This window comes from Muntiacus reevesi, chromosome 3 (assembly GCF_963930625.1).
Source record: "Muntiacus reevesi chromosome 3, mMunRee1.1, whole genome shotgun sequence".
Lineage (NCBI taxonomy): Eukaryota > Metazoa > Chordata > Mammalia > Artiodactyla > Cervidae > Muntiacus > Muntiacus reevesi.
Window position 1 is genome coordinate 262,611,844 of NC_089251.1, and position 26,872 is coordinate 262,638,715.

The 26,872-nt window shown below is 36.0% G+C and overlaps 2 protein-coding genes and 1 long non-coding RNA gene across 7 annotated transcripts in view; 1 reads left to right on the top strand and 2 right to left on the bottom strand.

Annotated features, from left to right (window-relative positions):
- OSGEPL1 (O-sialoglycoprotein endopeptidase like 1) lies at positions 1-11,825 on the bottom strand. 2 transcript variants are annotated; one of them, XM_065931924.1, is made up of 8 exons: positions 11,683-11,825; positions 10,136-10,376; positions 5,269-5,656; positions 4,277-4,304; positions 4,052-4,200; positions 3,071-3,201; positions 2,875-2,946; positions 1-1,387 (listed from the first exon to the last, which is right to left on the bottom strand). In XM_065931924.1, exons 2-8 carry the CDS (start codon positions 10,354-10,356, stop codon positions 1,309-1,311), a joined length of 1,068 nt encoding a protein of 355 aa, XP_065787996.1. In that variant the 5' UTR covers positions 10,357-10,376; positions 11,683-11,825; the 3' UTR covers positions 1-1,308. The 2 variants fall into 2 exon arrangements, with proteins under 2 accessions (XP_065787996.1, XP_065787995.1); XM_065931923.1 differs by having other exon boundaries at positions 4,277-4,481; positions 11,683-11,824.
- Positions 11,794-26,872, top strand: part of LOC136165470 (uncharacterized) — a 17,364-nt gene continuing 2,285 nt past the window's right edge. Inside the window, exons 1-3 of one of the 2 annotated variants that reach the window (XR_010662520.1) lie at positions 11,794-11,932; positions 13,391-13,546; positions 13,717-13,813. This is a non-coding gene — a long non-coding RNA (uncharacterized lncRNA). Of the gene's footprint in view, positions 12,118-13,390; positions 13,547-13,716; positions 13,814-26,872 lie in introns of both variants that reach the window. The other variant, XR_010662521.1, reaches the window with a different exon arrangement.
- Positions 19,920-26,872, bottom strand: part of ORMDL1 (ORMDL sphingolipid biosynthesis regulator 1) — an 11,128-nt gene continuing 4,175 nt past the window's right edge. For all 3 annotated transcript variants that reach the window (XM_065931925.1, XM_065931926.1, XM_065931928.1), the window contains exons 3-4: positions 24,020-24,171; positions 19,920-21,467 (exon numbers count right to left, since the gene is read on the bottom strand). In XM_065931925.1, the coding sequence (XP_065787997.1) occupies positions 21,332-21,467; positions 24,020-24,171 (288 nt within the window). In that variant the 3' untranslated portion in view covers positions 19,920-21,331. The remainder of the gene's footprint in view (positions 21,468-24,019; positions 24,172-26,872) is intronic.

A 26,872-nucleotide genomic window follows, 5' to 3' on the forward strand; every position in this document is an offset into this window, starting at 1 on the left:
TTCAAATGATAAAAACCAGTATCATTTATTCAGCATTGTTAAGAATTCACATCAATGAAACATTAAGCCTCTGTAGACATTAAAAAAACAAAAGTCTTTAGAAGCAAAATTTGAACTTTGTCGCTGGATTCAGGTGGCTTCAAAGTTGAGGGTCATTATTGCATTCAATAACATAGGCATTTCCTGAGCATCTTGGCCTAGACAGACCATCCTACCATGCTTAAAACTTTCCAGTATTTCTCTTTTAAGTACAGGGCCAAAATAAAGATTATTTTTATTACATTGCATTTTCTTTTTATTTTTAAAAATTATATGTAAAATGAGAAAGGTCTCAATTCATCAAATCACCTGCCTCTTACCTATGCATGCATGCTAAGTCGCTTCAGTTGTGTCTGACTCTTTGTGACCCTATGAACTTTTAACAACTTGATCCAGTTAAGGATGGTGTAACATAAATGTCTACTAGCAAAACCTCTCAAAGGACATTAAGCAGTTAGTAGCATCATCCTTATATTCAAAGGACAGTACATTCAGTTCCTTTAATCTGGGCAGAAAAGAAGTCATGAACTGCAGTAAAAGTTCAGATTCAAAGGACATTATCAAAAAACCAAAAAAAAACAACCCTTTTTCATCTCATGTATCTTCACCGATTAAATATACTTTCTAAAATAATGAATGTGAATATATGTGGCCAAGTAAAAAGTACAATACACCCTTGAGGGATTACTTGCATGTCATATTTTTTAAAATCTCAGATGGATCTTAAGAAATGCACAGAAATCCCATTTGCTCCAGAGAAGATACCTAATAATATATGTTTTTATAATTATTAACTTACATTCTACTAGAGAAAGTCTCCTTTTGTTTTGTCCTAGAATTCTGAGTTGACATGACTTTGACCTGGCTACCTTTCTAAAACTGCTGTCTCACTAGAAAAGTCAGTGTAATGTTTCCATAGGAACTTATACTATTCTGATATGAGACAGGTGGGAAAAGATCTATGCCTGTGTTAACATGGGGCCATGATTTAGCAGAATTGCTACATTTTTTCCAAGATTTTTCTTTTCACTTGCCAATATCAGTAAATTATTTTCCTCACAAGATGTTTTATTTTGGTTTTTGATAATTAAATAGAAAAAGCCCTATACTCCCTTGCAAGACTATATTATTGTTGTCTCTCAGAAGAGCAGGTTAAACATCAAACATAAGAAAAGTAATAACAAAGAAAGTCTTGATGAACAATTAATATTATATATTTTATATACAAAAAAATAAAAACCTTTAGAGATTTTTTTTTTAAAGCAAAAATCAAATCTTCATCTTTAATCGTGGCACTTTTATAGCAGCTTCTCCAACTTCTTTTGATATATCTACTCCAAGAGGACATCTGCATCAAAACCAGACAAATCACATTATTTCAAATATTTGCTTACTGGTCTGTCACTAGTTCTGCAAACTGTTTAGAATTCTGACAAAAAATATATGTATCTAGTGTATAACTATCATATGTGATGGTGATTCCTGAATACATATAGAGTAGGACCTCAAACTAGCAAAACAGGTAAAGGAAGGCTAGAAATCTAAATTTGGCAATTTTTAAAAACCTCTTTCATTATCCTAAAAAAAAAAAAAGAACAAACAAAAGTAATCTTTTTGAGGTATAGTTGACATGTTGAAAACTGTACATATTTAATGTACACAATTTAGTGAGTTTGGGGTTGAGATGTTTTACAAAGAGTTCTATTGCTCTCAAATACTGTAAATAAGTTAAAAGTTGAAACAAAAAATTACAAAAAATGCTTTATGCTCTACAAAGTTAAAAGGCTATAAAGTTTACCATACAGCTAAACTATCCATTTCTACTTCAGAAATTCACCAAGCTTCCACCAGCTCTGAGGTTTTAAAAGCAGGCTTGTTCCTTTCTACGTTCCTTCGTTACTGGTGGCAGGAGAGGCCTTAGATCCTACCCTCTTCCTCTGTTCTTCCTCAGTAAATAACTTTGGCCTCAGATTTCTGCTTTTTTTTACATGTTTAGCATATTGCCCTATGCTAGGCTTCAGCTGGACCCCAACCTAAAGCCATCATCTCCAGCCTCAACACTGCTATAAGAAGGCTGTGTTGGATCAGACGGTGGATTCCACCGAGGCTAGGCCATCAACTAAAGGGATTCTTCCTGTCATTACTAACTAAAATCTGTTCATTTATGCTCAGCTTTAATAGTCTACAGTTCATGTGGCTGATAGTTACATACTAAAATGCTGGAAAGCTTTAAAACAGCAGATGAAACAATAATGAAAATAGAATTATGTTATAGATTATGAAATATAATCATGCTTTACTATTTTTACTAGTCCGGAATTAACTTAGACCAGAACTTGACAACAAACTGAAAAGCTGTGCTACTCCTAGGAACTTCAATTTGGGGAGGGGAAATAAGGATTGCAGAAAATAAATTATCTTTTGGCACTTTCTCAGCATCCTGTGGAGATGTATACTCACAAACCCGTCTCACACCAGAACACTTGGGCACATTTTTGTTATTTTCAGCAAGGCAATTGGTGCTGAGATGGTCCTGACACTGCAGAAGTCCAGGTCACGGACATGGTTTCCATTCTGGTCCCAAACGAGAGAATTCATCATCCTTACCTACTCCCTGTTTCTAACCTTTAATTGGTTAACATTTGTATAATTTATTGCTATAACAAAAATATTTCCTGTAAGTTATCTACCACCTAGGTTAGAAGAAAAAAAATTAATGTCATCTTTCTTCAAATACCACCAGAACGTCAATGAAAACCTTAAATATAAAAGCAAAATCCAGGCTTTGACTTCCATGGTACAACCTGCACAGAGATTATGAATGGTGCCACATACTTTGGTTCGTAGCGGATGCCTTCTGTGTTGTGTAAAATGCCCAAGCCAGCACGTAGTCTTTCAACACCGTTCCTAAATAAGAATCATTAAAAATAAAATAACTAGCTGAAGATTTAAAGGAAGAAAATTTAGCATGATGCAAGAGCAATTAATATGTGCATAATTATGAGTGAGCCACAAATACCCTGTGGCTTACCATGCAATCATGATGCCGTTGTCAGTGCATAATCTGGCAGGAGGACACAGCAAAGTGCACTGGGTTGCATTTGTCACAATTTCCAGAGCTTTTCGGATATATAAGTTACTTGCGACGCCTCCAGATACAACCTGAAAAAGTTCAGAACACCGAAGTGAACAAATATCACATATGAATATGAGGTAAGCTGTGAGCTAAACCTGGGGGGAATGCCGGCATTATACAATAAGACAATATCACATCTTGGTAGGTGGGTAAATGATTAAGTAGTATATCTATATAATCAACATTTGGAAAAGAAAAAAAAAAATCAACAACTTCAATATTACCATATGATCACTATCATTTTTGTACATTTTCTTCTAACCCTTTCCTTATAGGGTTTTTCCCTATATGTATTTTTCCCTATATGTATTTGCTATATAATCATTATATAGTATTTTAGACCCTGTAGTTTTTGCTTATAAGCATTTTTTCCATTTTACTACATAATTCTTAAACTATTACCTTTGATATTTGTGTAATATTCCATTTTGTGAAACTACTGTTTAAATGTTTTCCCACTTTACAATTTTTAAAAGGATGAAGTTTAAGATACAGTTACACAGGAAATTTATCAAGCCTTTTAAGCATATTTAAAGGGATTTCGTCAAAGGAACATAAATTTGAAGGAAACAGTTCATTTTTCTAAAAACAATGATAGCAGTTATACTGCATTTTGTTTCATACTGTAAACCCTCTTTTAAATTCAGTAAGATGCAGCCTTGAACATTTTTGCCACACAGCTGTACAGATGTCCTATAAAAGTGCCACACCTGTACAAGAAATGGCTGTTAGTTTTCATTCTACATAATCTCTTTCTGTCAGGGACAACATATGGCATAAAGATCTTTCCATCCTATGCTTCTGGTCAGTTAAGCTCTGGACAGGAAAGGAACATACTGTAAAGGATGACTACCATTCTGTAATGACAGGACTTACCAGCACTGCGCTACTTGGCTGTAACAAGCCTCTCTGCATGCAGAACAGGATAGCACGATGTGTTCTTTTTGCAATGTGGCAGGCCACGGTGTGCTGGACTGCAGCAGCAATGTCTGCAGCTGAAGACAGGATCTGCCCCTGCTCAACACCTGCAGGAATGAGCAGGTATTTTTAGGTACCAGCCAGTGTTACTTATCTGTCCAACTTTACTAATTACAAATATACCTTCCTCCTTTTCCTTTTGCATTATCATCTTATCAATAACATGTTGAAGTCCAGAAAAAGAAAAATCACAATTTTTAGCACGTTGCATGGGAGGTTGGAAATCAAAATGCAATCTATTTCCCTGTTTGGCCAAATGTTCTATAGCCTTCCCGCCACTCATGGTGGAGCACTCTGGATGTTTTATTAAGGAAAGTCTTCTTGCTACCTACCAAAAACAAAAAAAACCATTCTGTAACATCATGAAACTGTACATTTTGAAACCAAGGTACAAAGGAAATGATTTTTATCCTGGATGAATAAGACATGCTATAGTTTTACAACTAAGGACTATACCTGGTGGTCGGTCAAGACATACATCTTGCTCCTTCTGACAAGTGATCAATAGTGGCCAATCACTGCCTTCCTATCTACTTTTGCTCTTCTATTGGGGATGGAAAATAGGTTTGAAAATGACAATGACTGCTCAATTATGAACTTCAGAATAAGAACCTGCCCTATTTCTTTTGAATTTCAGCTTGATAGAAGCAGGTTTTTTTATATAAGGAAGTCATTTTTAGAATGCTAAAACAAAGGAAAATAAATTTGCTTGTCAATGGTATCAGCAATTATAAGATTTAATAATAAAATGTTGTGCATCTTTAATGTCCTTATGTCATTTTTATATATCCTCTTGTTTCAGTTTTAAAAAGGTACATTACATTTCACAAAGCACTTTCTTTCACATGTTATTTGACTAAAAATATAAATGCAGTATATGTAAACTATTAGAGTTTTTATATACTGATGTAAACCTCATATCATCTTATTCAGAATGGGTAAGAAGGAATCTTTCATACAATTATGCACTACTCTTTTTGTTTTGCTCACATATTTTTCAGTTTAATATATTATCCAGAAATATTTAGATGAATAGTGATAGTTCATCTATTACTATTCAGCTGAAACAGACACCTAACAAAAAAGAATGAAGATATTAATTTTTAAATAATTACCTTGTCAAGCATATCGCCTGGTGCTATGTCCAAAGACTTTCCAAGAAGAAGAAAATCTGAAACTCCTCTAACTAATGCCAAAAGACAATGACCTCCAGAAATCAAAAGAACTAAAAAAGGAAATTCTACCTTATTTGTTAACCTAATAGTAAGTGCATGAGCCTCCATATGGTGAATGGGAATGAAGGGCTTTTTAAACTGGTCTACCAGTTGTAAGCTAAATGATAAACCTACACCCAAGCTTAAAGCAAGTCCTGGCTTTATGGTAGTTGCAATTGCTGAGAGTTCACTTGGAGAGACTTCACTGGCAGAGAGAGCTTCTTGCACTATGCGTTGAATATTTTCTCTATGAAGCTGTTGAGCTACTGGAGGAATAATCCCACCTGTTCTGAAAGACAAAAACAAACCCCCAACTTTTATAAGTTTAAGATTGTAAAAATAGAGGAAGAAAAAGTATGTATTATGGCTGAAGGCACGTTTTCAAATTATCATTATATAGCTAAAAACATCAGTAAGTCTATTTTCTAATTATGTGTGCGTTATAATATGTAGTACATTATTAGAACTCAACATGCAATGATTAAGGATGTAATTTACTGTTGCTGACTTTGCAAAATTGTACACAACAAACTCCAACGGATTTATTTCCTGATAAATGAAATCACCAAAATAATTCTGAGAAGCATTCTAAGGAAGAAGTCTTGAATAAGGAAAGAATAAAATTGGGCTTTAGGAAAGGAAATCAGGATTTTGGGGAAAGGAATCTATATGCAGGCCGGGAGATTTTTAAAGAGGTTATTGCAAAAGTATTTGTGTAAGGTTATTACATCTTAAACTGAGTGATCATGAGAATGGAAAGGGATCAAGAACTGAAAACTGTAATAATTTTAATTGGATATCAGGGGAAGGGGGAACCAAACCATCAAAGGTAAATCCTGAGCTGGAATGACTGGGAGAAAAGAAATCCTAACAGAAACATAAAGACAGTTTTGTGAAGAAGACGAGTTTATTTTTAAACACACTGCACTTGAGGTCATGGTTGGACAGTAGACAGCTTGCAATCCTGAAATAAAGTCTGGGAATCCAATCTTAATCCAAGAATCCAATTTTGATTTTTGGTCCATCAGGACAAGCAGTGGACGATGACTCCAAATGTCAAGAGTAAAGAATTAGAAGGCAAAGGTTGTTAGCAAAAAAAACTGCCAGCATATGACAGATCAGAGGGCAGAGCAAAAATAGAGGGTCTGCAAGATATACCTCTGCTCTCAAAAAAAGAACTTCAAGTATTTGATGATTTGATATTGTAAGATCTGCAGGCTCTATACAAATGGCATTGGATAGTTAAAATATGTATGTGTCAGTCAATGAGGGCGCTATTTAAGAGGAATTACCTTATTTCAACACATTCATATTGTAATACAATTTTCCTTAATTCTTTAAAGCTACTTTTTCTTCTATATTCCTCAATTCTGTTAATGGCATCAATAACCTCCAAACTGCTTAGGTTTCAAGGCTCATCTTTATCTCCTTCCTTTCCCTCACTTTCCACATTTAATTAAGTTTATAAGTATTGATTAGGTCAGGCTATTTGATTGTCACCACCAATTTCAAAAAGCTCTCATTAAGTCATTCTATTCAAAGCCTTCTAACTATACTTCTTCAAATACTTTCTCTGATTCTTGGAGTTGTACTATACTGTGTTGCCAGAAAAAAAGCAGTGATGACTGGAATTTGGGAGACTTTAAATCCAAATCCTCTCCCTTCTACTTATTTTTTCCTTCCCCCACTTGCCTACACTTCCTTTCTTTCTGTGCCTCTTCTATGTATTCTAAGGATTATGCTAAGCATCAGAGATGAAAGAGATGAAAAACACAACAGCTTTATTTTCAAAGAATTAACAATGATTGCTAAAAGTCAATTAATAATCAAATAATTTTTAGACGGTATGGAAAATGGATGACTAAGGAACAAAGCTAGTAAAGAGGCATGGAAACCATTTAGCTTCAAGGCTGGAGCCAGGAGTTCAGACAAGAGACAATGAAGGTTTGAATTAAGTCAGTGGAAAGGGAGAGGAGTTTCCATATTTGGAAGGTAGATTTACCACGACCGGATGACTGATTTGGGTACAGAGTGGTGAGGGAGAAGTCAAGATTGTCCTCCAGGTCTCTGGTTTGGAAGAAAAGAACTCCTTTCCTAAGCAGACCTCTATTACTTCACTTTACATGCTGTTTTACAACAATCTGTTTACCTGTTTGTCTTCTTCACTAATTTAAAATAGAAAGAGAAGTACTATTGTTACCAGTAAGAGATGGGGTTTTTGCAGCCCTTCCTATTTGACAAGAATTATATTATATACTTTAAAAGAATTCACATTTAATCTTCAAAACAATATTATGAGCTGGAAGCCATTATTATCCCCATTTCACAGATAGGGACATTGACTCACAGAAAATGGTGCAAGGTCTCAAAGCTAGTCAGTGGCTGAATCAGAATCTAAAGCATTTTATATGCTAAGTTATTCAGAGGAAAAAATCATATATTTGTACCCACAGTGCCTCAGATGCTGCCTTGCAATTGCAGGTGTTCAATAAATGCTGAGATGAGCTGGAATCAAATAGCCTGTATATTCTTCTCACGTGACTTACACTCTAGCTAAACTGAAAGTTTTTTTTTGTCCAGCGCTTTCTCACCTCTTTGCCTTTGCCAAAGACACTATCTCAGTCTACAATGGTTTTTCCATCTCCATTCATTGAAGGCCTATCTGTCTCTCAAGGCCACTGACCCAAGCAACATGCCAAGTGTTGTGCCGGCCACTAGGCAGAGTGCAGTGATTAATTCAGGTGCAGCCTCCATCACCTTGGAGCTTAGAGTCTATTTGGGGGAAACACTGTAAATAGGTAAACATAAAAATTATGAAAAGAACTACTAAGAAAATAAGCAGGATATGATGATATAGAATAAACTCGGTGGGAGTACCTAATTCAGATAAAAGTGGTCAGGGCAGACTTTTCTGTGTAGTTAACAATTCCTATGTTCAGATGTTCAATAACCCCAAAATAGTGAAAGGACTGTGAAACTGAGGTGTGGTGATAAGTTATGGTCTGTACTACTTCTGTGATACTTACTTTATGCTGCCTTGCACTCCTAACTTTCCCTGTAGGTCCATATATCATGTCTCAAAGATTAGGTTACGCTTCTTAAGGCAAGGACTTGCTAGTATTTCACTGTGCCTTATTAAGGCCCACCACAGCCCCTTTCATATAATATGTAACCATTAGAGGCCTACTCTGCCCCTTCAAGTATACTATTTCTAATTATAACATTCTGTTGTTATAACTGTCATGCAACCCACAATCTCATAAGGCAGGTATTATCTTTCCTATTTTATGGATGTGAAAACAGAATCAGAAGCGACCTAGATGTCCACAGACTGATGAAGGGATAAAGAAGCTGTGGTATACACACACACACACACACACACGCGTGCATGCACCCACACATACATATACAATGGACTATTACTCAGCCATAAAAAGGAATGAATTTGAGTCAGTTCTAGTGAGGTGGATGAACCTAAAGCCTGTTAAACAGTCAGAAAGAGAAAAACAAATATTTATGTAAACACACATATATGGAATCTAGAAAAATGGTACTGATGAACCTATTTACAGGGCAGGAATAAAGACACAGGCATTGAGAACAGGGGAAGGAGAGAGTGAGATGAATTGAGAGAATAACACTGAAACATATACATTACCATGTGTAAAAGAGAGAGCTAGTAGGAAGCTGCTGTATATAACACAGGGAGCTCAACCTGGGGCTCTGTGACAACCTAAAGGGGTGGGGTAGGGGTAGGGGCAGGGGTGGGGTAGGGGCAGGGGCGGTGGGGGGGGAGAGTCAAGGGAGAAGGGACATATGCATACTCATGGTTGATTCATGCTGCATGGCAGAAAAGAACACAACATTGTAAAGCAAGTATCCTCCAATTAAAAATAAATTTCAAAAGATGAATTAAAAAAAATAAAACAGATTCAGAGAGTATAAGGAACTTCCCAAAGTCAGAGCCAACACCAACTGCTAATTCATGATTCAAGTACAAGTTTATGATCTCAAAACGCCAACCTTTTTCACTACTCAGATGTTGGAAATTAATGGCTTGAAGACATAGTTGTACTACACAATATTTTAACATATTGGAGTTACCTACTAAGTTTTAAAATTTGGGAGATATTACCATAACATTCTGGATTTCCATTCTCTTGAAAATTCTTATGATCAAATAACATAAGGCCTACACTCCTGTATGGCAACAATTGGCTGGAGTGGAGTAATGACCTCCTACAGTTATTTTCTACATTATTCCCAGCCCACTTATTTATGCGATCTGCCTGGTGGCCCTCTGGAAACAGCTGAGGTTATAAACCTGGCACCATCCTGTGTTTTAATACAACAGTATATTATTAAGTATCGACATGACATTTATATATATTTATATTTGTGAATAGGATTTTCTTTTTCAGTGATTAACACAGGCTGTAGGTCAGGTCATACTTTCCTAGGACTTCAGTTGAGACCACGAAACACACAGCTGGACAAAAGGAAATGGCATTGCTGAAGGGAATTCATGGCTAAACCCTGAAGTTTGTTTCTTTTTGGCAATAGGATGAGCTCAGGTTGGGAAGTTACTGTGGAGGGCCTTAGAAGCCAGGGTGAAGGGTGTAAGGTTTTCTATATCAGTTATTAAGACTTCTGCACAAAAGAAGAAATTAGATCCTAAAGTTTACCTTTTATATGTAATAAATTAAGATTTTATTTCATTTTATTTTTCAAAAAAAATTGGAAACTACCTGAGATAATGCCTACTCACTTTAAATGAACTTCAGTTTGGGAATGTATTGCTTCTCCCAAAACATTTCCAGCTTCATCCACTACAGCAGCTGCTGTATCATCACAACTGGTTTCAATTCCCAATACTAGTTTATGAAGAAATAGTTTTCCAGGATGAAAATGAAAACTTCCTAAAAATTCATAAATTTTCCTTCTTGATGGTTTAAAAAAGACTCCTGCTGTCTTATTCAATATTAGCATATTTACTGTATGGGTAATTCCTAGAAGAGAGAGAAACAAACTATTATTTGGAACTGACATTTGCCACTAGTCCATTCAGTAAAGCAAAATTCCTGAAAACTTGGTTTATTTTTCAATATATAGTTTTATAAAAATTTAGGAAAGTTTTGTTAAAAGTTGGCACAATATTTTAAAGGCTGTAAGAAACTGTTAATATAAATAACTATGAATGAATATAATGCTCTTTAAGGGGAACATTATATAGACATAAAATTACATATACAATTTCTGTATTACTAATACTTGTATGCTATTCTTAGCAAATGACTATTCTTACAGTACAATAGTTACATAGTCGCTTGAAAAGTGCTATTTATTTTTTTATAGCCAAAATTAAGACAAATTGTTGTTTTAAAAAGTCAAAACAATAAAGGCAAAGCAAAAGTAATGGAAATTAATGCATTATATTTCCCGGAAACATCTTTCAAAAGAAAAATTTAATCATGTGGTCGAAAAACAAAAGTTCACATTAAATACACAGTAAGATTCAGGCGTGTAAGTTTAGACAAAAGCGTTCTCATAAAGCTCATCTTAAAAGAACCTCGACTAAAACGACCATAACCTAATACCTATTTTATCTATTAATTACAATTTTTCGATTTAATCTTCACTTTTGCCATAGATTTATCATACCAGTGTGAATGCTCAGTTGTGTCTCTTTGCGACCCTATGGGCTGTAGCCTGCCAGGCTCCTCTGTCCATGGGAGTTTTCAGATAAAAATACTGGAGTGGGTTGCCATTTCCCCCTCCTGGGGATCTTTCCCACCCCGGGATTCTTTACACTGATCTCCCCAAATCCTCTTCTCTCCAATAACAGCTGTCCATCATTAAAGCACTTTGTTTTTTTCACACTCCAAGTATTTAGTCTCATGTCTCCCAAATCACCTTGTTCTAGAACGTTCTAGAAATTTAGTAGATTCTTTCTCTATCACACTAGTGGACAAAATGGGGGGGAAGAGAGAATATTGGAACTTTCATTGTTCCACAGGAGCAGGGGGGCGTCCGGGGATTGGAGATGAGCGACCTATTCAAAGAGGAGAGCTGCAGAGGATGCAGTCCCAACAGACACGCCATGATAAATTAGATTTATAGTCACTAAATCCAGCCAAGGAAGCTTGTGCGAAGCCCTTCTCGTTGGAGCCAAGCCGGATCCCAAGTGAACCTGGTCTGTCTTGGGACCTGGCCAGCGCTGGTGTCTGCTCTAAGAGGGCGAGGGATTCTGACTGGAACCGCTATTCTAGCCGCGCGAAAGCAACAGAGAGAAGTGGGCTGAGCTGCCTCACCCACCTTTCTCGTCAACGATAGTAGCTAGTACTCATCTCCTCTCCGTGCAAAGCCGACTGAATGCCCTTTCCCAGGCGCAGGAAGCCTGAACTTGCCACCCCGGAAGTGATGTCATCAACACGGGGCCAGCGTCCCGTCGCCAGGGTCAGCAGCTGTTTCCCTGAGGGCGTCACTCAGAGTAAATACAACCGCAAAGGCTCTCTCTTCCCTAGATGCTCTGCGTGCGCTCAAGCCAATTCTCCCAGACTTGTAGGTAAGAAGACGTCTACAAGGTCACACGGCTACTGACTGATATAGCGGAGACAGAGCACAGATTCGACTACGTAGCATTTAGTTATAAACACTACGTACGCCACAGTAAAAGAAAAAAAAAATTTTGCCTTAGGCTGGAATTTGGACGCCACTGTGAGAAAAGTATGGTCTTTGCTTACTCTGGAGGTAATCTTCAGCATAGTATGTACTCCTATTCTTTAACCTCCTTCAGTCTTTTTTTGTTTTTATTCGTAAGTGAACTTATTACCATTTGAATAGCTTTGTCCGAATCTATTCTTTCTTCTTCCCTGAGAGGCGTTAAGATTTTACCGCAAGGTCTTTATAAATTCAAGGCTGGACAGGGCTGGCACACATCTTTGTGCCTTTCTTGGTGTGAAGGTCTTGCTACGAGGTAGGGAAAGTCACAGTTATGGTCTAGTGGCAGATATGTAATTCATAATTACCAGGTATGAAATATGATTATCAGCACTTTACTAAGAATTTTTAAGGTAGAATTTAATGTTTATTAAAAAGTTCATTTATATATGACAATAATAAACATAATTAACAATAAAGTGGCGTGTACTGTGTGCTAGGCACTGTTGCAGATTTATTTAATCCTCATAACAACCCCATGAGGTAGTTACTGTCTTCATTTTATATATGAGACAACTGGGCAAGAGAGTCTGGGTGATTTGCAGATTACACAGCTAGTAAATGCAGAACTAGGATTAGAAGTCAGGGCATCAGCTCTGGAGTCTGTTCTCTTAACTGGTAGAAAATGGCTCATATTTTCCCTAGGATGCATTGTTGACCCAAAAAGAGGAAAAAAGAAAAATTAGGACGTAAAGAGTCCTGATTGCATCCTGATTGCATATATAGTCATCCTGATTGCATAATAGTCATCCTGATTGCATATGATACGCCAGGAATTACTTTCTCTTATACACTGGAATCTATTCTGAACATAAAATCGTTCACATCTGGTATTGTTTTTCTTGCAACTTGAATTACATTATCTCAATGCTCTCCTGTGTTGTCAAGAGTTATCCCTGCTATGTTTGGTTGTATCAATAGATACCTTATTTGGGCACTCCTTATCTGGGTACTCTTGGCTGCTGTTGAGTCAGAATGCTGCATTAGGGAAAGAGCAGAACTTAAGGACATTCGGAAGGAATTTGGGGCTTCTCATCTCATCTCAATGCAACAGATGCAGGTTCGATCCCTGGGATGGGAAGATGCCCTGGAGAAGAAAATGGCTACCCACTCCAGTATTGTCTGAAAAACCTCGTGGAGAGAGGAGCCTGGTAGGTTCCAGTCCACGGGGTTGCAGAGTTGGACATGACTTAAGAGACTGAACAAAAATAGTAAGAATATGGGTAGTAGAAAGAATGGCACTTAGACCAGTCCTACATATTTGGCAAGTGAAGGTATAATTCTTCCATCTTCTTTATTACAGTGGAGAAATTATTGGGGGAGAGAGACGTATGCTCTCTGGGGCTTGTCTGGGCTTTCATGCAGATCACATCATATGGTTTGAATGCCACACTCATGGGCATTCTCAAGAAAACATGACCTGACCACTGTAACTGCAACATGAATTGAGTTTGGAATTGTAAGTATGTTTACGTTCTCTGCTATTGCTTAGCTTGCCACTTGTAAACTTTTTATGTCATACTAAATTGGATTTTCACATATCACATATTTATTGGGTTCTTTCCTTTTTCTAGGCAGTTTACTAGTTTTTAGGGATAAAAGATAAAATATCCATTTTCTATTTTCAAGGAATGGAGTCTAATAATGTGTGTGCATGCTCAGTTGTGTCCGACTCTGAGACCCATGGACTGGCCTGCAAGGCTCCTCTATCCATGGAATTTTCCAGGTGAGAATACTGGAATGGGTTGCCATCTCGTACTCTAGCACATCTTCCGACCCAGGAATTGAACTGGCATCTCCTGTATTGGCAGGCAGATTCTTTACCACTGAGCTACCAGGGAAGCGCCATGAGTCTGATAATAGGCAATTACAATTCAGCATTATGGAAAATGTGCATTAAGAGAGGAGAGTCACTTGGGGAAGGGGACAGCTTGCCACAGATTTATCCACAGTTTAGCAGGGCCATAGTGTGCTTACTGGGTTTCAACATCTGATTCTTTTTTAGGGTTGAAATCAGTTTATCAGGCCTAGAAGTAATTGGACTCTGGAGTGCTGAGTCACACAATTTGCTAATAAACTTTATGTAAAAATCATAATACTAATGTGTTAAGAGAAATGATGAAGGGTCTAGGATAGTTGAGCCTGCTTATCCTCACCTTTTCTGTGCTGATCAAATTACAATGAAAGCCAGATCCAAATTATAACCATATTGTTCGGCATGATGGAGTGGAAGCAACAGAAGTTGAGTTTCGTGCTTTCAATGGCTAATATTTCAGGCTTGATGCACCCCTTTCCACTTGAGTCACATACCTGTCTTACGTTCTTCATAGGTTGAATTGTGCTAAAAAAAAAAAAATAGTCATTTGCCTTTCTCTTTTTTTGTTTCTTTGCTAACAAATATCTTTTTTGATGTGGAACATTCTTTGATCACAGCTTTCCTGGTGGCTCAGACAGGAGACATTAAGAGACACAGGTTCCATCTCTGGGTTTGGAAGATTCCCTGGAGAAGGGCATGGCTACCCACTCCAGTATTCTTGCCTGGAAAAACCCATGGACAGAGGAGCCTGGTAGGCTAGTTTATGAGATCTGTAGCAAAGAGTCAGACACAACTGAGCAACTAACACTTTCACTTTGCATTCTTTAATTAACGGCAGGCAGGTCTCATCTTTGGAACATATTTTATTTCATTTGCTGAACCATGATGCTTGTATCACAAATTTACTGTTTAAAAAATCATGTTAAAATGTTAGAAAAATCACCATTTTAACCATTTTTAGGTGTACAGTTCAGTAGCATGAAATAGATTCACATTGTTGTGCAACTGTCGCTACTATCCAGCTCCAAAACTCTTCTGTGTTCCCCAGCTGAAACTATTCATTAAACACTAATTCCTCATTTCCCTTTCTTCCCATCCCCTGGCAACCACAATTCTGTCTCTTTAGGACTTTGACTACTCTAGGTACCTCATATAAGTGGAATCACACAGTACTTATCCTTTTGTAACTGGCATATTTTACTTAGCATTAATGTCAAGGTTCATCCAGTGTTGTAGCATGTCAGAATTTCCTTTTAAAGCTCAATAATATTCTATTATGTATATAAACCATATTTTGTTTACGTGTTCATCTGTCAAGGGACAGACACTTCAGTTACCTACACCTTGTGACTACTGTGAACAGTGCTCCTATAAACATGAGTTGTACAAGTATCTTTTCACTTCTCTGCTTTCACTTCTTTAGAGTATATACCCTGAAGTGGAATTGCTGGATCATATGGAAATTGTTTAACTTTTTGAGAAACCAACATCTTATTTTTCAAGTGTGTGGAGTCTGTGTTTTTTGGCAGTAGATGGAGAGGGTGAATCTCTTTGTTGCTCCCCTAAACTCCCTGGGACCATTAAGTGCCATGATAGAAGCACAGGTTTGGTAACTCAGGAGGGACACATTTCAAAGCAGGATCCCTGTATCAGGTTTTCATGTAGTAGTTGGTATACTGGTATTTTCCTGGGCAACAGCCAATGAATCATCTGGCTCTTCTGTTCTCATTTAGAAAACTATAAAATGAATAAAATGATGCATGCTTATCTTCTTTATAATATGGTCAAAATAACACATATTTTGCAAAATGTGTAACTTTTAAAAAGTGTCAAAAAAAACCTGTAACTACCTGATGTGAAGTACCAACTCACTGGAAAAGACCCTGATGCTGGGAAAGATTGAGGGCAAGAGAAGGGAGTGGCAGAGGATGAGATAGTTGGATGTCATCACCAACTCAATGGACATGAGTTTGAGCAAACTCTGGAGATAGTGAAGGACAGGGAAACCTGGAGTGCTGCAGTTCATGCAGTCACAGAGCTGGACAAGACCAAGTGACTGAACAACAACGTTAACTAAATTGAGAAAATTTACATAGTCATATTTTAAAGAGTTCATTCTAAGCATTAATGTTGTTCTTTCAGTTCTTGAACTTGAGAATTATTTTTATTCATGTAATTATGCTGTTAAAGGTCACAGTAATAAAACTAGCTTATGTGCTAACTTGAGATTACATAGATCTTTAGAGCTACAAGTTGAGTCACTTTCATAAGCATTAGTTGTTTTATTAAAGGCTTGAATGAGTCAAAAAATAGAATATACTATTCTGAACATAAAATCCAAATATATTATTCACTATTTTAAATTATGAAATATTTTAATTATGAGTGTCAAAAATAATATAATCAACTTCTGTGAAGAGAACACCCAATTTAAGAGCTAAAGTGTTACCCTTCAGTTGAACTGTGTACTGTATACTCAAGTATTCAGTTATGAGACGCAGGTTTGATCCCTGAGTCAGGAAGATTCCCTGGAGGAGGAAATGGCAACCCACTCCAGTATTCTTGCTTGGGAAATTCCATGGACAGAGGGGCCTGTCAGGCTACAGTTCATGGGACTGCAAAAAGTAGGACATGACTGAGTGTGCGCACACACACACATGCACAGATTAATATAGGAGACATAAGAGAAATATATTGCATGAGAAGATTCAGTATTAGCTAGACAAGATGAATCAACAGGTTAAAATCCAACAACATGGGGATCTATAGGTATATAGATAATAAATCCATTGAGTAAGGAAATGAAGGGAAAACCATCACCGAACAGCATTGTATGTTGGGACTGAAGATTTTAGTGACCATAAAGTGAATCAGTGATATGTGGCTCTCACAACAGCTAAAATAATATGCTTCTTTAAAAATAAAAAGTATCCAGAACAAGGGAAGTAGTACTGTTGGAGTGATATCACATCTGTAGTTACCTTAGTGCGATATATAATAAACTGCAACTTAGAGCAGAATTATCAGGACAGTGGGAGAAATTTGAAACCATATCATAATAGAAAATGGTGAGAGCTCTGGTAGTATTTATTCAGTGCTGTTGATAACAGTTTAAAAGTTAAATAGCTGAAAAGTTATGTAAAATAAGCATTAAATTTTGGCTAAATGTAAAACAGGTTATAAATTCCATTGCAAAAATGCAGCCTTGTATTTTTCTAAGGACTGAACAGAGGCGTAGTGGTCAATGAAAATTAAAGGTAAAGGGTGGGGTTGAATTACATAGCCTCTTATGGCAGAAAGTGAAGAGGAACTAAAAAGCCTCTTGATGAAAGTGGAAGAGGAGTGTGAAAAAGTTGGCTTAAAGCTCAACATTCAGAAAACTAAGATCATGGCATCTGGTCCCATCACTTCATGAGAAATAGATGGGGAAACAGTGTCAGACTTAATATTTTGGGGCTCCAAAATCACTGCAGATGGTGATTGCAGCCATGAAATTAAAAGACGCTTACTCCTTGGAAGGAAAGTTATGACCAACCTAGATAGCAAATTGAAAAGCAGAAACATTACTTTGCCAACAAAGGTCCATCTAGTCAAGGCTATGGTTTTTCCAGTGGTCATGTATGGTTATGAGAGTTGGACTGTGAAGAAAGCTGAGTGCCGAAGAATTGATGCTTTTGAACTGTGGTGTTGGAGAAGACTTGAGAGTCCCCTGGACTGCAAGGAGATCCAACCAGTCCATCCAAAGGAGATCAGTCCTGGGTGTTCATTGGAAGGACTGATGCTGAAGCTGAAACTCCAATATTTTGGCCACCTCATGCGAAGAGTTGACTAATTGGAAAAGACCCTGATGCTGGGAGGGATTGGGGGCAGGAGGAGAAGGGGACGACAGAGGATGAGATGGTTGGATGGTATCACTGACTTGCTGGACATGAGTTTGAGTAAACTCTGGGAGTTGGTGATGGACAGGGAGGGCTGGAGTGCTGCAATTCATGGGGTCGCAAAGAGTCGGACATGACTGAACAACTGAACTGAACTGAAGGTCTTTTCCAACTCTTGGCATCATAGTTTTGTAAGGCTAATTCACACAGATATTAGTTAAGGAGACAGCTATGCCCCTCAAGACCTTTCTAGTTTAACAGACAATAGTGACATAAACCTAACAAATACCATTCTATGCTTAAAAACAAAAATAAAAGGCGGGGCAAGTGAAAAGAATACAGGAGTTAACTTTGGAAGTTCCACTGGGAACTCCAATTGGTCAAAGCTGGAGGACAATTTGAGCAACAAATTAATAGTGTTATAATGGATTATAAACAAAGACTAAAACATCCATGAGCTCATAATATAAATGACTAAATAAATAAATGGGAAAGAAGGGAAAAAATCTTCCTTACAAAAGAATTCCAGTAAATACATGTAGAAGGAATGACTGAAATAAAAAACTACCATTGCAACTCCAAAGTAATAACTGATGCAGTAAAGAGTCACCAATGCATGCTAAAATTAGTAGCATTTCTGAACTCAGACCTATTTAGAAATTGGTATTATGTGTCCTGACTTGAAATTAGGAGCAATTATAGCATAGCAATTGATTTTATTCCAAATAATAGTCATTATAGATTTTGTTTAAAAAAGTCTTATCTTACACTAAACTGTACAAATTTGTGAAATTAGGAACAGTTTTCATATTTACCATTCAACCACTCACCTGAGTGTTAAGGCTAAAAAATTATGAGTTATTTTAGTTCCCTTCCCCCTACTTACTTTCAATGTATCAGTGTTTTGTGAATTGTACTTGCTGAGTGTATCCTGTATTTTACCACTTCTCACCACTGCATCAGCTAATTCCCTAGTCTGAGCTACCTCTTGCCTGTAGTAGCTTCCCAACTGTCCTTCCTGCTTCCCATTCCCTTACATTTTATTTCCAATATTAGCCAGTGACCTTCACATACACACACACACACACACACACACACCCCAACCACCACAAAAACCCCAGATCCCTTTCCTCTCTTGTGCAAAACTCTCTCATGGCTTTGTCAGGCTAAGAATAAAATTTGCTCTTTACCTTGGTCGACCCCTACCTACTTCTCTGAACTCATTTGCTCCCATTCTTATCCTTGTTGCTTATTACTCCTTTCCAGGCACAGTGACTATCCTTCAAACATACCACCTCCTTCCTGCCCCAGAGCCTTAGTACCTGTCATCACCAGTACTGGAAAGCCTCTTTCCCCAGATCTTTGTATTGCTTGCTTGTTTACATCAGGAAAGTCTCTGTCTAAATGTCACATTAGTTAGGAACTTTATGGAAGACTTTTCTGAGGCAGGCTTCCCTGCCTTTTACTGGTTTATTCCACGCCTCCCCCCCCCCCCCCCCCCCCCCGCCATGGCATTTATCACTATGTAAAATAATATGTATTTCTTTACTCATCTGTTCTCCAACTTGAATGTAAGCACATAGGGGAAAGACCTGGTTTGTCTTGCTATAAACTGTATCTACAATACCTAAAATAATTCCTACAATGGAGTGGGCCTTCAAATATCTATTTAATAAGTATCTTTTAACACACTGAAGGGCTAGAGTAGAGGAAACAACAGAAGGCCTATATTAGAGGCAGATTTCTGTCTCTGAAGTCTGTGGGAAAAAGTTTAAGCCTTTTGAGATAAACTTTAAAATGAAGAAAAATGAAAGAATACTTTTTAGCTGCCTTAATTTTACAAGGGCTTCCCTGGTGGCTCAGATGGTAAAAAATCTGCCTGCAATGTGGGACACCCAGGTTTGATCCGTGGGTAGGGAAGATCCCCTGGAGAAGGGAATGGCTACCCACTCCAGTATTCTTACCTAGAGAATTCCATGGAAAGAAAGAGGAACCTGATGGGCTATAGTCCACCGGGTTGCAGAAAGTCAGAGACCACTGAGCCACTAACACTTTCACTTTTACAAATTCAGTTGCTTAAAATTCAAAAAATTTAAGCATAACCTAGTGACTGAATTTAGAAAGCTTTTGCAATAACCTTACACCAAAGAAAAATTTTATTAAAGTATAGATTACTGGTTATTTAAAAATACAAACATACAAAGGCATTAGCATACAACTGATTTCTAAACGCAACACTTTTAAAATACAAAACAATGATCATTACCCCTAAGAGTCAGTTTGAAACAAACTGACTTTTAAGTTGGTTTTATAATTCTTTTCACTCAATTTTGCTTACAAATGTTACTAGGTTTTTCAGTTTCATTCCATATCAGAATATTTTTTTGACATGTTTACTTCTCAAAGTAGTATATAGTTATTTCTTGGAATTAATATTAGCAACTATGGAAAGCTTCTCTATGTGACAAAAATTCAATATGGTTGCTGCTTTGGAAATAGTTATTTCCAAATAACTATTTTGAGTTATCTACACTAAGACTCACATATTGAAAGGTAAAATATGAATGGGTAAATGATGGGGATTGAGAGCACGACTAAGAAAAGATGATGTTATCTTTTACTGCAGACCTGCTACAAGAAAACTCCATTATTTACTTTGATACTATTACTAGAGAAGTAGTTTCTGCCAGATCACAGGCTGGCTAGGTAGTTGTCCATTTTAATTTTCTTTACCAAAGAATGGCAGACAGCAACAATTAAATTGCTCCACCAAATAAGCAGAGACTTTAAGTTACCATATACTTTAATTATGAAAAATAAATTATTTTCTTATTTGGTTTAGCAGCCTTGTATCTGGAAAGGCAGCAAAACCCACTCTGTTCCAAAATTAGAAGGCCAGCTCAGAGGCTGCTTCTAAGATGCCTGACTATCTTCTATCATCAATCAGTCATGAAAGTGGACTTTCATGAACTCAGTAATAAATGTAAAAATAAACTCATTTATCAAACAATGTTGAGCCTGCAAAAGCAAAAAAGTTCATAAGGTAGGAATTGGTTTGTTTAACACAAAGGATATATATCCTCTTATATAACACAAGAGGAATATGTATGGTAGTAAAAACAATTTATAATAAACTTGTAAAGAGATGATTCTGGTTTACATGTAAGTCGGCTTAAACTGACCATGACTGAATGATTGAAGATTTTCTTCTCTGAACATAATGCCCATTCATTATAAGCTAAGCCAGACTTAGTTTCTTATAAATCTCTATTTCCTTGGATTTATCGACTACACCCTTACTTTACAGCCATTTAACTTATTAAGCTGGGCCTGCCCAGCCTGCCCATAAAGCCTCTCTTCAGAAAGATACAAGATGCATTAAACAGAGGCATCTTCCGGTAAGAATCTGTACTTCAAACAGCCTAGGAAGAACTAGCAACTGGCTTTCCAATGTAGCTACCTCTCATTTCACATTATGCAGTTTACTAACCACTCCTTCCTTACAGAAAACTCAGTAGCTGTAAAACTTTTTGTTCCATTTCAAAACATTTCAATACTTATTAATTCCAAAGATCCGAACACCATGTAGCTGTGGCATTTTGGGAATTAGCACACTCAGGAGAGAAGCTGTGTTTAGGATGAAGTGAGTTGTATCATACTTCGTATAGAAACTTGCCAGAAAATATCTGTAGAAACAAAAGTTAAGAATATATATATATAAAAAATATCTAAAAGTGAAAGTGCTTAGAAATCTTTAAATATTTAAAGGTGGGGAAAAGGCCACTGAAACATAAATATCTAAAAGTAGAACCATTTTTTTTGAGCACTAGAACAAGAGCAAACATTTTAGTTTGGGGGCCTAAATAAATTTTAATTGAGACTGAAATATTGGTTGAATAGAGGCATATATACACATTTTGCATTTTTGCAATTGTGTAAAATGTATTTAATGGAAGACAGTTACTACTTAGCATCCTTTAAAGCAGAAGGCTTTCAAACTAGGGTTCTTATGCTTCTTGAAACTTCCGGTATAGTTTTGTATTAATGTGTATATCTAAAGAGAAGATCCAGATTCAAAGCATCCATCATATTCTCAAATGGTTTACTGTGACCCACCAAAAGGTTAAAAGTCACTGCTGTAAAGCTGTGAAAAACAAGGTGTTAGAGCATTAGTACAATTTGTAATAGCATCTTCTCAAGCAAACACTTGATTGCCCTTTTGATGTTCTTTTTTCCATACTGTAGTTGAACAGGTATATAACCAGTATAATTGGCAGCTTGAAAGACATTACTGTAAGATTTCAGCTGTTTTTCTATTAACTGAACATCTGTGTGTATATATTCAGCATATCCAATATCTGAGAATTTAAGAAGCCTAAGCCACCTTTAAGACCATAAATCATCAATTCAGAATGAAGACACATCAAGAAGCCACCAAGAGTATCCTAATATAAACAGATGTAAAGACTGTAAAGAATAAAGTATTGTGCTGTGCTTTATACAGAAGGCTGACTAGTTATACTCAAGATTTTTCACTATACAGAAGCTAGGCACACATAAGCCCCACATTATTCAAGGGTCAACTGTATTATAATGCAATCTTCAACATGTTATAGATGAGGATACTGAGACTTTCAAGAATATGGCTGAAAGTCAGATAGCTAGAGGGTAGTAGAGCTAAAATACAAATTTAGGGCTCTCTGAATAGCCATTATTCTTGTTATTGCATTAATCTTTGTTAGATCATACATATTTTTCTTCTGATATTATGTCAGGCTAAAATAATTAAAAACTTAAAAAAAATTTTCCTCTTATGTGGAACAAAATCTATATAAGGAAAAAGAAATCTACTACTTTATGATTACTTCATTCTTTTCATTTGAAAATGCCTTCCCTATCTTAAACTTCAATGTAACACCTAACCTACCTTCAGTTTCATTTTAAGGGATTCTAATGCCTCCACTCAACAGACATGAGTTTGAGCAAACTCTGGTGAGGGACAGGGAAGCCTGATATGCTGCAGTCATGGGGTTACGAAGAGTTGGATGGGATTTGGCAACTGACCAACAACAACACCTCTAAGAAGTCTTTCTAGTTACTGCAGATCACACTGATTCTATAATGGATATGTAATTATATATATATATTCTTTGTGATTGGGTGAGTGATTGGGATATATGTGAAATATCTATTGTATGCAAGCAGCTGAGTGTAGAACTCAAAGCAGTCTATGCACTTATAAATTCTTTGCAGAAATAAACAAAATAATAGAGAAATAATAAAAGTGGCATAAATAAGGGATATCTAACTACTACTATGGAAGTTCAAAGCAGAGTATTTCACTGAAGGTTGGTTGCTAAGGAAAAGACCTCACTGAGATGGTCACAATTTAAATCTTGAAAGAAAAACAAGACATATATTAAGAAAGGATAAAGCATTTCAGGTGGAAAAAAATGACTTGAACTAAGGCATAGAAATAGGATTATACATAACATATTTAACAAATGCTGCTTAGAAGAGTGTGGCTAGGTCGGAGTTGAGTTAAGGTAAAATATTCACATAAAGGAAAAATAAAGTAGGAACCATTTTGTGGAGGATCCTGAATATCAGAAATTAGGAGGAAATCAGATACCAGATATAAGGTTAGATGCTTTACAGATAGATATTATCTCATATTTTTTTTACATCATCAGATTGAGTTTGGTACCGTTGGCTACAATTTTATTTATGAGCAAACCAAGCAGGCTGATTGACAGCTACATGATTCAACCCAGGTCTGTCCTACAATGAAAGCCTAACTTCTGTTTTCTCTAAACCATACTGTCTCTCCCAAGGAGTTTGAGTGTTCAAATGTGGCAGGTAGTCAATGAAATTCATCTGCAATCATCCAAATCTTTGTTGAGAGAGATTAATCTGATAGTGGACAAAAGAACAAGATTATGTGTTTATTTTTCTTACAAGCAGCTTAAGAAAATGAACTAGAATATATTTGATTTGTACATTCTAGAATGTCTTGGCATAATGAGGAACATGTAATAGTGTCTCCATATATGTTTGACTGAAGTGAAAACTGGTTTTATCAGTTTGTTAAAAATTTTGCCTGTATTTTATATTCTCTATGAAGTAATAATTTATTGATAAATGTTTTCAACAAAATAATGATTCTATTTCAAATTTAATAAAAGAATGGCTTTATCTCATCCAGACCTCCTCATAACTGAAAATTTCCACCACTTACAGAATTATTGGAGAAATTGTGAAAAACTTCCGTGAAGATGTAAACTGTACTCCATAGTCCAGCTGTTCCCAATGAGTTAGGAGCCTTGCTTTACCCTGGTCGGGAGTTTCAAAAGGTGTTCCTTTTACTGCATGTAAAAATACATACATGCCCTGAAAAACAAGCAAAGGGGTATAAAGTTAATATCAAATACAAAATGAGTATTTGTCATTAAGCATTTAACAGCTCAAGTTTTAAGATTTCATATTATTGTGAAAGACTATGGCCAGTTTATTCATAGTAAAACTAAACTTCTGTGGACTTATATGGAAATATTATTTGGTGAAAACCACTATAAAGTCAACCAAAAGTAACCTGTTTTCATCTCTTATTAAACTGAAAATAAATGAAAAGTACCATTAGGGTAACCTTGCATCCTTACATTTAGATTTTCTAATACATTTCCTATTAGGAAATAGGATTACCTTATCTCCAGTGTGTAGCAAAGTTTAAAGTGTTATCTTAGTAAGTCTGATGATACTTATATAATGATAAAAACATATAAATTGACAAATATAATAATAAACTGTATCAGGGAAAATTGTTTTGAAAATATTTAACATTAGTCTTTGTCTCAATAGTTCTTTTTCAAGATGGTTTAAACAAAAATGGTTTGATGTACTAGGTATAATGTTCAACACAATCTGCTTTTAAAATCACTACTGTAACTCAATAGTGTGTTTTTAGAAGGTAGTTTTTAAAAATCAAAGTAAAAGAATTACTAAAAGCCATTCTGGCCAGTGATACGTTTAAGTATCTAATTCTGTGGTTAATTAGGAAAAGAAACAATGTATACTAGATTTGGTTTCCTGGAGATATCCACTTAGATTTATAGGTAACAGGATTACCATCTAAGGCACTGGTAACAGAATAAAGCACATATATTACTGTGGAACAGTTTTACCAATAAAGTCATGATGGGATATCATTTTTTTTTAACTTCAACTTTTAATAAATATATGGAAAAAATAGAAAACTTAGTCATTTGAAATCTTACATTATTATTAATAGGTTAAGACAGCCCTTCTTTAAAGCTTAATCTACCTACTTCCTAGTTATTCCATTAGGCAGTTTAAAAGTTGTTTACCTGCAATAACACATAAGCAACAGAAGCATGGATTCATGTTCAACTGGATGTAAATCTACAAATGTTTAATAAGTGGCTAATATGTATAGAACACAGGACCTGTATGAAACTGAACAAGACATATGCAACCCCTTAAAGTTCAATCTTCTGAGATGGTAAGGAAAAAAAAAGATATGCATAAACAATTACAATGTAGGACAGAAATTTCTGTCAAAGGTATAATGAAATACAGGAAACGCAAAGCAAAAGCTTTGATGGTACCTTGATGGTACCTTGTCAACTACCTTATTCTTGAAGGTTCAACTCAATGATAATTCCTTAGTGAAGCCCTTCACATTAGCATTAATTAACCTCTTCCCTATGTGCATATATAGAATTTTATTGAAAATAGTTTTATTATAGCACAATACATTGTATTGAAGTTATTTATATAATGTTTGTTTTCCCATTAGCCTGAATACCTCAGGAACAGGGACTCATACAAAGCAACTATTAGATATTAAGCCAAGATGACATTAAACCAAGGAATGTTTATTCTGTAAGCACAAGGAAATCATTTTCACATTGGTTTTAAAACAGAGTATGAAACAGAAATTCTATGCTTTCAAATTCTCAGGAGAATATGACCCTCAAAAGTTAAGAATTTCTGCTTTAGACCGTATATGTATTAGAAGTTATTGAAAAGAAAAAATAATTCTGTCATTATGTCCTTCAAACCACACGCACTCACCAGGGTCTAGAAGATAATATTCAAACAGTTTATGTATTCTTTTTAATGAAAAAAATCTTGTCTAGCCATTTATCTTCTACTCCATTATTTTTATTAAATTTTTCTATAAAATTTTAGTGATGATTTATACCCACATTAAAATAATTAGGGAAATAAGTATGTAGCTCATGATTAGCCCTTAACAAATATTTACTGACTCAAAGTGAAGAGAGTTTTCTTTCATTTTAAAAGCCAGGATAAGAACTTTGTTAAGTATTAAAACTTCTATGAGTGAACTGTAGCTCTAAGTAAAAACAACTGCTGTAGGTTTCTACTATATAGTTTATAAAGACAAAGGCTATCCATGTTAACCATGGATAACAATTAGGCCTATTTTTCCATATTAAAAAGCGTGCAGTACATATTTCACACTTTTAATTGGTTTAATGTAGGTTAACATCAAAAGAAATTTACATTTGGCATCATGTAATCGCTACATTTATGGCTGGTTATTCCGGTTTTTAGTATGGAGGACTAAAAGTTGGAAGTTTACTTCCCAACATGTTCTCAATTACTCTTCCTTTATCCATGGCCATATACTGTGTCTCAATCTCAGTCAACCAACTTGAAAACAAGAAGTAAGCAGATGACTTCTAAAGTTCATTTAATACATGTGCCACTGGAGAAGGGAAAATTATGTGAGAACAGACATAATTTATTCAGCAACATTTAAATAGGTCTTTAAAGATACAGAAGTTAAAAAAAGATAAATTCCTAATTATAAAAGTATGATAAACACATGAAAAAAGAATGCAGCATGGGAATTTTGTAGCTTCCAAGATTCCTAGATATCATAAAGGTGATACTTGAGAAGTTTGCCTGGACAAGCAGGAATCATTCAGGCAGAGCAGGAAGGAGGGAGGGGTATTAAAATAGTGGAAGAAGAGCCTAAGTCAAAGCAGAAAGGTGAGAGATGATTTTCATTATTGTGAGATCATAGTTGTGTTTGGAGATGTGT

What these genes read in the sequence shown, in the direction of transcription:
- OSGEPL1 (XM_065931923.1), bottom strand. Translation starts at nt 10,356, where the DNA reads ATGCTAATATTGAATAAGACAGCAGGAGTCTTTTTTAAACCATCAAGA. An exon ending in AACGGCATCATGATTGCATG is followed by an intron (nt 2,947 to 3,070) that starts GTAAGCCACAGG and finishes ATTCTTATTTAG; the next exon opens with GAACGGTGTTGAAAGACTAC. An exon ending in GGCATCCGCTACGAACCAAA is followed by an intron (nt 1,388 to 2,874) that starts GTATGTGGCACC and finishes GTTTTGATGCAG; the next exon opens with ATGTCCTCTTGGAGTAGATA.